Source organism: Aegilops tauschii, chromosome 2 (genome assembly GCF_002575655.3).
Source record: "Aegilops tauschii subsp. strangulata cultivar AL8/78 chromosome 2, Aet v6.0, whole genome shotgun sequence".
Lineage (NCBI taxonomy): Eukaryota > Viridiplantae > Streptophyta > Magnoliopsida > Poales > Poaceae > Aegilops > Aegilops tauschii.
This window is the reverse complement of record NC_053036.3, coordinates 89385846-89396909: the sequence shown is the minus strand read 5'-3', so window position 1 is coordinate 89396909 and position 11064 is coordinate 89385846. Positions and strand designations below refer to the sequence as shown.

Here is an 11064-nt window from a genome sequence, read left to right as displayed (position 1 = left end):
TTTATAAAAATACCACAATAATTTTAAAATCATTATAGAATAAATAGAGCATAGTGAACATTAATCTAAATAATATTCTAATGCAATTAATGCACTTTTGGCAAATAAAATAAATACCAAAAAACTCCAAATAATATTCTAATGAATTTCCCAACTCTTTTATAATTGAGGAAGTCATCTCATCCCCTCTTTTATTGTTTTCTCGATTGGAAAAATTATTTAAATATTTGAGAAAAATTCCAAAATGCAATAATATATGATATGCATTGATGATTCTATTTAACATCCAAATTTAATAAAAACTAGGATGTTACATCGAGCTGTCCAGCTCCATGTGCTTTCACTCAAAATCTTTCTGGGCGAAAGTGATTTTATTCATTTTTTTTTTGTTCATTCAATGGACATGGTTGTTGGCATGTTCCAACTCAGAATGGTTGATTGATTTTGTATATTCATCAGTCTAATCAAGCAACTTAGCTAGTTCGATGAGGTTAGGAAGGAACACCAAAAGAAAAACGACAGACAAGAAAAACAACTGACTTCAGAGTTCAGAATGGTCCAGAAAGAAGTTCAGAAAGATCTTGGAAAGAATATGTTTGTATATGTAAATAAGTTCAAAATATGTTTGTATACGTAAATAAGTTCAGTAAGATCTTGGAAATTGTTTCATCATTCAACACTCATCAGAAAAATGCAGCAGAACTGCAGAAAAAGGCATTTTTTCGTCACTGAACACACAACGGAAAAAATGCAGCAGGAAACCAGTACTTTCTGCCCGAGAAAAAAAAACACGGGTAAATGTGCTAACAGAGCAAACTGAAAGCAGCATGCTCTGTACCACATTTGCATATGGATTCAGAGAAATTGTTCACGATGCACAGATCTTGGCAGCATTCTTGCTTGAAGAGAAAATATATTTAAAAAAGAAATTATGTCTTCTAGAATGATTTGGCATTTGAGCATGCAAAAGTTCCAACAAAATTATTATTGTCTTAATATGCCTAAAATTCAGTTTTCATGCACTGCAAATGCAAGCACTGCATATTCAGGGTCCAGAATATGAATCACCTGACAGGTGATAGCAAAAGTTTTAAATATCATCAGGTTCTTCTGAGCATGTTGTCGCTCCTTTAAAAGTAACAAATTAGATCCAGTGATTCCAAGCAATGCCCAATGGTACAAGCGCAATATTTGGTTGCTTGGTGAAGATGTTAGGATGGACGGTGGAATTTGTAATATTCAAATGAACAGGAAAATTTCTGAAGGAGCCAGAGAACGTAAGACTGCTGTTGCACTGAAACCTTTTTCACATTCTTGACATTTGTAACCCAAGTGAAAAGCTAACATGATCTGAGAAAAACCCAACCTATTTGCCAAACAGCTGCAACCTTTTTCACATTCTTGACAATCAGATTGCTGTATCTGTAACCATAAACTCCCCCAAACATGTCCATGCGCTTCACAACTCAACAAAGGATTGTGAAATCATACGTGAATCCATCGGATCGTACCTCGTATACATACTTTTCTGACAAGAGCAGCAGAGTGTTTCAAGACGCATAGAAACATAAAAAAAATACTGAGTTACTCAAATGCTCTGCTCAAATTCAGGCCAACAATTTTTCATTCATATCTGAAAACTGATTACAGTATGACTTGGTAGTCGGTACATCAAGGACTTGATAGTCGGTACATTGAGGACTTGCTTAGCTCAAAGCTTCACCCACACATACACACAAGAGTTCACTAACCAATGTTACTCGTCGGAAACTGCAACTTTAACTCACCATGACGCCAATGCCTAAGAATCCAAGTCAGCCAAGATTAATTTTACAGGAGAGTCAGCATAGTCTCCAGACGCTAGGCAGCTCACATGATTACTGTGTGTATCGACAAGTTCAATTCTACTCCTTTTTCCTGCTACAAGCCGGGTAGCAAACGGGCATTTTGGATTTGGCGGCGAGTGCGTTTTACGCTCTGTCTCGTGCCGGAATTGCAGTACATGAGTTTAATTTTTAGGCTCATCTGCTTTACTTTTGATTTATTGAAAATGCCCTTTATTTACTTAAACCCTTAACTTAGGACCAGGTATGGATGCAGTGGTAACTATGTCGTACACATCTTAACAAGGTTTTTGCTGCCTAGACTAGATGGAGACTCTGCTGACACTCTAGTAAAATTACTAATGACTGAACGGGATTCAAAGAACACTAGAAATCTTGGTAAGTAAGTGCAGAACCTAGAGATGCAAAGATTAAATGAAACTTATGTGTGCATGGTTTAGGAAGCAACTAAAAGACTAGGGAAGGCGTAATACCACTGGACGCAGCCAAGGAATTGGTTGCTTCATTGGTGCTGCAACAGCAATGACAGGCAATGGCGATTGGTTTTGCTTCGGAACCTTGCAGCTGAGCTCCCCCATCCCCCTTCTTGCGCGCAGAGTTGAAGCTGCTGGAGTCATCTTCTTCACAGCAGTGGCAGTGGCAGGCAGTGGTGTAGAGCCGACGAAAGAGCAAGCCTTGGAAGCGACCTGACGAGAGACCTTCTTCACGGGCGCAGCAGCAGTGGCAGGCAGGCAGACCGAAGAGCGAGGCTTGGAAGCCGGGAGCTTGCGGTGGTGGCAAGCGGACTCCTCGTCTTCAGCCATCTGGCGTCCACGGGCACGGATGGCGCACCGGACACCAACGGGTTGAGCACCAGCAGCGGCCGGCAAGGTGGTGGCAGGCCCAGGGCGCGCGGCGACGGCAATATCGGAGGCATGGAAAGTGATGGGCGCCGTCGGCGCTGGGCTAGGTTCTCCGTGGTCGACACCCTTGAGGTGGTGAACGAGTTGGCACCAGGCACGGACGGGATCAGCACGGGTGGCGGTGGCTGGAGCAGCGACACCAGATGCGCCCGTGCCGGCGTGGCGACGGGGACGCCCTCCATGGTGGACGCCGTGGCGGCGGAGTTCTTGAACGGCTGCGGCGGCCTCCTTGGCGATGCCGTCTTCGTCGAGACGGCGCTGGAAGTCGGCGTCCCAGCGGGCGAGGGACTCCCGGGACTCACCGGTGGCCTTGGCCAGGCTGTGCTTGGTCCAGTACTGGAGCACCCTCTCGAGGGCGCGCGAGGGCACCCGCATCTCCAGCGGGAGGGCTTGGGCGGCGGCCGGACGATAGTCCCACGCCGGAGCGACGAGCACCTTGCCGTCGGCGCTGCGGAGCTGGAGCACCTTGGCCGCCATCGATGGCGTGCCTAGGTCTGGAGATCGGGAAGGTGGGCGAGCAGATCGAATTGGGGCTGCTGCTCCCACCGGCGCCGCCCATTTATTCAGGGGAGAGCTCCTGATTCTTGCCCAACTCGGATTGGAGCTGTCGCCGGCTGAATTGGAACTGGGATCCAACTCAAGCTCGACCGCGGCAATCTCACGCGCTGTTAATCCAGCTGTTTTTAACTGAAGAAAGAAGTAGTAGAACGTCTTCAGTTTCTCAGTCCATAAATAGGATTTCTTCAGTTAAAAAACCTGGACGCCTCTGCATCCTATTGACGAATTTCTATCATATAAATAGGAAGAGGATGGTAAAGGCAGATAGAAAATTCATTGCTAATTTGGCTTTACGGAAATTCGGTGGTACAAAAATCAATTTTAGTTTGTATTGGTCCTAAGCACATCCCAAAATGAGGTGTATCAACCGCATAATTGTTTTTTAGGAAATGACATAATTTTTTTTCGAGAGTACGCCAAAAGCGTACCGTATTTTTATAGAAGGGAGAAAAGTTGTTTACAAGAGGCCGTTCGAGACGACGAGTCGTCAAGACGGGAACTTCAACTCCAAACATGGAAGACCAAAGCCTACTCTCTCACAAACCTAGCTAAACCCTCAACTCCTACTCCCGCCGATTTCCATTGCTTTATCTCTTCAAGGATATTAAGCACTAAGCTACTGTCCGGTCTGAATTGGTCATCCCTATTGAACACCCTAGTGTTCCTTTGCTATTGTCCGATCTGCGGCAGCGATGACGAAGGAGTCGAACCCGCTCTTGATCTTCCCATGAAAGGAGGCACGCGACCTCTCCCACCATGCCATGAAAGTGTCGTCATAGTTTGGGGTTTGGATGTTGACTTGTAGGGCCTCGAAGCATCCGTGCCAAACTTGCCTCGCGTAGACGCATTGGATTAGAATGTGATCAACAGTGTCCTCTTCCTGCTCGCACGTGAAGCAAGACGATGTACTCTCTTGTAGCCCGTGTCTAGCTCTACGATCCGAGGTCCAAAGCCGATATTGGGAGGCCAGCCAGGCGAAAATTTTGCATTTGAGAGGCACCCAGCTTCTCCAAATTTGGTTGGCAGTGGCGGAGCGGGTTAGGCCATAGATTTCTGAAGCTACTAAATTTGACCTGTATTGATGTTGTTGTTTTCTTCTTCTCAAAATATGGTTCTCCTTCATACACAGATTTTCCCTTCTGCTAAATGTGCTTTTCGATAAAGAAAGTGTGCTTCTGAAAGAGGAGCCCAACAAAAATGGTAGCGGGTTTCGACGTCCTCGCACGCCACAGACCCGTCATAACTCTTCTCGTCGCTTGTTCCAACACTGTGGCACTGATGGGTGCAACTCCCCCGTGGCGGTTGTAGCACACCCCGCCGACGGGCGCATCTTCGTCTATCATGGTTGCAGCATGTCCGGTCATTGGTCGTAACACGGCTGGTCGCCGGTTGTAGCACGACCCGTCAGAGCGCGCAACGACCACGACAGAGGAGGACTACTCGGGTGGGTGGCACACGGTCATGGCGTCTTCATGTGCGAGGGGGGAGGGACTTGTCATCGCAGCTCATCGTCTCGGTGACTGGATAGGGGCGCAACATGCGGTCTCTGCCATCCCCGTGCCGATGACCTTGCACGCCACATCATGACAGGGGTGTACGCATGTGCGGGTAAACGACTGTGCGCATGGCATGATGGCGGCCATCGCTGGTGAGCTGCTAGGTGGAAGGTGTGACACGAACAGGAGAGAGGTGTGGGAGAAGATGAATGGCTGAGTGCTCTCCGTTTGATAGGATAAAGAAATAAGGGATAAGCGATGGGTGGGCCCTACCGACGTATGTGGCTTACATAAGGAGCCTACTAAAAGCGAGCAAGCGGGGCGACCGACGAAGAACAAGGTCGGTTGGCCAATATAGATATTTACTTTTTAATTTTGTCAAACTTGTATTTTAATTAAGTTTCCCGTTCAAATTTGTGTCCTTTTGAAGGTATTTTAGAAATCAAGTTTCCATGTCATCCATTTGAAGGTCTTGCTTACAAAAGAAGCACGATAGGTATCACATTTTTGTAACCAAGAAAGGGAGTCCGAGCAAAGAAAAAATATATGCCATCTAATTGTATGACTTAGGTCTATTTGTATGGGCTTTTGCTTCTGGTTTTATAGCTTTTTCATTTTGGTACAAAAGCCAAATAAGCTCCTAAAAGGTGTTTTTTTGCTTCGGCTTTTGACTTATACCATCACATAACAATATTGATTCATAAGCCAAAGCAAAAAAGTTCCTATCTAGGAGCTTTTGTAAAGCTGCAAAAGCATAAGCAAAAGCCCAAACAAACATGGGCTTAGGCATGAAAACAACTTTTTTCATATGTTTAACTATACTAGGAAACATGTGTGTGCATTGTAACTGGAGAACAAAATTGTATGCTCCTGTCACAATAAGCATGACTCAAGACCCCTCAACAATTCCACATCATCTATTTCAATAGAGCACCCATATGTGTTGTGGTAGTGCTGTTTATCCTCCCTCCTGTCCTCACTGAAAGTGTCACCGTGTCCACCTAATTGCAAAGTGTCCAAACATGATCAATAGCAAGGCAGTGACCCAGACCACTCCAATGCTAGGGAATGTTTCAAACTTTTAAAAACAACCCTGTCGAGTTGGATATGAGGGCCATCCTCTGTGAGCTCCCTGCCACTTGGTTCATACACCGCCCTCTCCCACTCATTTTAAAATTGTTTTTTAAATGCATGAACATTATTTTGAAAATATATTATATGCAAACTACCCCCCTCCCCACATGTGGCGTTTGTATGAGAGGCTGACATCCGAGCATGACCAGGTCGATACCACCGAGCGTATATCGAGCGAGGTGTAACTCATCCGAGCAATCGTCGAAAAGTTCCCACCCTCTCTTCTACACGAATAGTCTTGTCATGGAAGACCCAAAAATGTCATCCAAGTGTGCGGTAGGCCTGTGCAAGATGCTTTTCCGACATTTCTCATAATGCTTAGTCGATACATGTTTTCCCAAGTTTCTTGTCATGAAAGTGTTCCTACTATAATGTAATTTTATTTTTTAAAGGGTGTTGCAAGTGTTCTCTTCTTATAGCATGTATTTGTAGATCTTATGTAATCAGTACTACATGGCCAAAACGACACTGGCCGACCAAAGCGCATCATCATCGATATGCAACGACCCGTCAGTGCTTCCAGGTCAACGACGACTTCATCATTACAGGTGGGTTGGCCGGATGCAGGGACAGATTGAGCTGCCAACAGCTTACTATTGTGACTACGCGGTAATCACAAGTAAATTATTTAGGTCCATCATTCCATAATCATTTCAACCAAATAACAACCAAATATTGTTCAGCTTGAAATTTGCAATCAAGTAGGGGAGATGGCAGGGGGAAGGCATGCAGGCCCGGGGCATTCCAGCTCACAAGTCAACATTCAAACGTATTCAAGACTACGTGGCCAAAAAGTTCAGATGCGGTGGCGATGACGTTGTCACTGGAGCGTACAACATGCCAGTAGCGAGGTCAACCAGACCGAGTGCGGTGCCGTCGTCCAGACCGAACGAGGTGCATACGAGCCATGGGCGGTGGGGGGAGGGTCGGAGTACTACAACGACATTGCCATGACATGACTCTCTCTGCCACTGCATCGCTCTCCTTCTGTGCAGCTTCGTCAGGGGCATACATCTCAGGAACATGGCACGGGTTTGGATTTGATGCCCGGGCAGACTCTTTTCCCAAACCCATATGCGTACATAGGACATGGCGCATACACCCAAGGCGAGGGATCTCAGTCGTATCTCTCCACGTGAGGGATTGAGGGATCTCCATGCCCGAGGAGACTCGTGCGCTAGAGATAAACAACTACGACGAACAATGGCCATACACTAGAGGCGAGGGATCTCATCAGGTAGTCATGTTTATATTTTTAATGCATTTACAATGATATCATATATTATCCTCTAATGGTTTATTTACAATGTTTCTCTATGCAGGAAATAACTGATTGTACATGGGACGATGAGGACACCCAACATGACCTCAACACAGGCATCCTGAGAGCATCACATGATCATGGCGACACGGTTACAGGATTATTTATAGACTTCTTCGGAGGGGATGTTATTGGCCCATCTTTTATCCCTGAGGAGTCACAACCATACACCTACAATTACGCACCAGGATCTCAACAAGGATCCCAGACTCCATCACCTACGCGGGCGTCGCAGACACAGGAAGCCAAAGAGGAGTACGGCCGCGGTCTTCGTGTAACTCGACCACCTAATCGCTTGACGCTTGTCGGTCCTCGGGAAAGGCCAGCTGGCCGTCCTCGAGTAGGGTGATTCATCTATCTACGTGTGCGACCTATTGTGTCTACCTACGTCAGTTCCAGACTTTCCGATGTATGTAAGAAACATCTATGTATGAGGAAATAAAATGCATCTAAATTATGATATTAAATTAGAGAAATAAATACGGCATCGACACTGTGTTGTCGGATCACCTCTGGACCAGAATGACAAAAATACCCCCTCGGTTCCCATGTGGCACTTGCTGCTAATGGACCAAGCGGCAACAATGTTTCCTGCGTATATCTCCCGCCATAGTTTCTCGCTTCTGAGTTCCCTCTTATATCTCGCGCCATCGTTTCCAACCTATATCTCCCGCCATAGTTTCCCGCTTCTGAGTTCCCGCCTATTCTTCTCTTCTGAACCTATAAAATCTCCTCCACACTAAGGTGGGTAAGCAGTCCAGTGTAGTCTCATAGTCTCGTCAACATGTCCAGTTATCCTTTTGATCATAGTTTTCACCCTAGTATGTCCAAATGCCTTCTACGTTTAGCCACCGATTTCAAGAGAGACAATAGAATAGTTCCATTGGATGAACTCATCAGTAGTGACACCCTACAGAATGAGCTGGGTCACGCATTAACTAGGTGCGGGTGGCCTTCAAGGACCTTTGAGGAGATACGGAAAGAACTTCCCAGGTTGCATGGAAGATGGAAGAAGCTACAACATAAGAGTGAATCATACCTGAAGATTGCAGCAGTACATGCTTTTTTATGGAGTGCCGACAGCGAGGACGAAGCCGATATCTTAATGCCTAACGCCAAGGTCAAGACTACTACATCATCGAAGGGCAAGAGTGCATCGACGGAGGATGACGATGATGCCTTCATGTAGTTTTAAGCTGTATTTTATAAGTTCAGTTCTACCGTTTAATTCAGATGTACTTGTATTATTAGTTTGTATTGTCTTATTGTAGGAGCATTATGTTGTATCTTAATTTGATGTTATAGTTGTTGCATGAAGTTGGATAATTAGTTTCTATTTTTAGAGTGTTTTCGGGTGGGGAGAGAAGGAAAGAAGAAGAATGGAGGAGGAAGAACGGGGGCGCAGGGCTGATGGAAAAATTGGCGGGAAAGAAAATGACGGGAAAAATTGATGGCGGGAAAATTTGGCAGGAAAGAAAATAGCGGGAAAGAAAATGACGAAAATAATTTATGGCGGGAAAAATAGGCGGGAAAATAGGCTATTCGTGGACCTCGTCTATGGACTGGTGTATTTATAGGCTCGGATGACAAATATGATGCCTTGAAAATAAGCGCGAACAGACGAAATTTTAGGCGGGAAATATACGTGATCCAAAACACTGCAATCAGTGTGCAGCAATGGTAGGAATCGGTGCCATATACAAAGACAAACAAAAAAAGATGCTATCGGCGGTAGGAATCAGTGCCATATAGAAAGACGAAACAAAAACAGATGTTGTCGGCTCGCGTGCAGCAACAGCAGTGTTGCCGCCTCACGATTTGGCGGCAGGGCTTGCCTGCTGATGACCCACAAGTATAGGGGATCAATCGTAGTCCTTTCAATAACTAAGAATGTCGAACCCAACGAGGAGCAGAAGGAAATTACAAGTGGTTTTCAGCAAGGTAAATTTTTGCAAGCACTGAAATAGTTGGTAACAGGTAGTTTGATAGTAAGATAATTTGTCATGGACAAGTAATGGTAACGGCAAATAAAGTGCAACAAGGTAGTCCAATCCTTTTGTGGCAAAGGACAGGCCAAAACGGTCTCTTATAATAAGCAAAGCGTTCTTGAGGGCACATGGGGATTTCATCTAGTCACTTTCATCATGTTGGTTTGATTCGCGTTCGCTACTTTGATAATTAGATATGTGGGCGGACCGGTGCTTGGGTGTTGTTCTTACTTGAACAAAACTCCCACTTATGATTAACTCCCTCGCAAGCATCCGCAACTACGAGAAAAGTATTATGATAAAATCTAACCATAGCATTAAACATTTCGATCCAAATCGGTCTCTTACGAAGTAGGGCATAAACTAGGGTTTAAGCTTCTGTCACTCTAGCAACTCATCATCTAATAACTACTGCATAATGAATTCCCTTAGGCTCAAAGATGGTGAAGTGTCATGTAGTCTACATTCACATAACACCACTAAGGGAATCACAACATACATATCATCAAAATATCGAACACATATTGAAAGTGCGTTGGGGGGTGAATATGCAATTTTTACAAATTCGTCACTGAGGAAATCCAACTTGAGGAATTTCCTAATCACGAACTACGAGCAACGGAATAAGTACTTAGGTGCATGCATAACAGAGCAGTAGCATAGTCATCATGATGAAATCAAACATACACAAAGCACAAGTAGCGTGTAAACAGGATAAGCAGGCTGAAGATAAAGTGACTGGAGAATTAGGATTGAGGAAATTAAGAAAGTCTTCAGTCAAAGTCTTCAAACAGCAATGATCAGGTACATCAACACATGAATGAGGAAATGAAAGGGTTGAGGAAATAGAACCAGTAGCTTGGTGAAGACGATGATTTGGTAGACCAGTTCCAATAGCTGTGACAGTCGTACGTCTGGTTGGAGTGGCTAGGTATTTAAACCTGAGGACACACAGTCCTCACCGTATTCTCCTTGAGCTAAGGTCACACAAACCTCACCCAATCACTCATGGTAAGTCTTTAGGTGATTTCCAAACCTTCACAGACTCAGTCACTCAGAGATCCACAATTCCTCTTGGATGCTCTAGACCATGACGCCTGACCGTCTGAGGATGCACAGTCCTCAAAGGTAACAAGCATCGGTTCCACACAGGAACAATCTCTTCAGTGATGCTCAATCACTTTGGGTTTGTAGGTGTTTTGGGTTTGGGTTTTCCTCACTTGATGATTTTTGCTCAAAGTCCTCGGAGGATGGGATGCTCTCAATGACAAGTGTCAGTTTCTCTCGGAGCAGCCAACCAACTAGTGGTTGTAGGGGGGCGGTTATTTATATCCCAGGGAGCAGTCTGACATGATAAGACATAAATGCCCTTCAATGATATGACCGTTAGGTGGTTAGGATATTTTGGATAGCTAGCGCATAGCACAACAACGATCGGAATTTGATCTCTCAAATTCCTCAGGGCTATCATGTTCCTCATTTGTAGGCAATCCGCACTTGCGAATTCCTAACTCCTCAGTCAGAACAAATTCCTCAGAGACCAGAAGATCTTCGTCTCTGTCACTGAAGAAATTGACTGAACTATATGAGGTTTCCAATGGCTTCACTCGAAAGGATTGGGTATGTGTAGGATTTTGAGATGAGCATCACTTGGAAACTTTTCCTTAGTTTTACCTCGACCCCTTTAACAGTACGGTGTTTCCTATGACTCAAGAAAGAGAAAATGAAACTACGAAAACAAAAGTCTTCACGCTTCATAATCCTCGCATGAATATCGAAGTCTTCAAGGTCACACAAATTTTCTCATTTTCAAAGTCTTCA

At 44.8% G+C, this 11064-nt stretch overlaps 1 protein-coding gene across 1 annotated transcript; it reads right to left on the bottom strand.

The window, feature by feature from the left end:
* Positions 1–1606: 1606 nt before the first annotated feature.
* On the bottom strand, positions 1607–3509 carry LOC109754350 (uncharacterized). The gene has a single exon (XM_020313259.4). It carries the CDS (start codon positions 3221–3223, stop codon positions 2300–2302), a length of 924 nt encoding a protein of 307 aa, XP_020168848.1. The 5' UTR covers positions 3224–3509; the 3' UTR covers positions 1607–2299.
* Positions 3510–11064: the final 7555 nt, after the last annotated feature.

Bases quoted from the DNA above. Each gene is read 5' to 3' on its own strand.
- LOC109754350 (XM_020313259.4), bottom strand. From the start codon at position 3,223: ATGGCGGCCAAGGTGCTCCAGCTCCGCAGCGCCGACGGCAAGGTGCTC.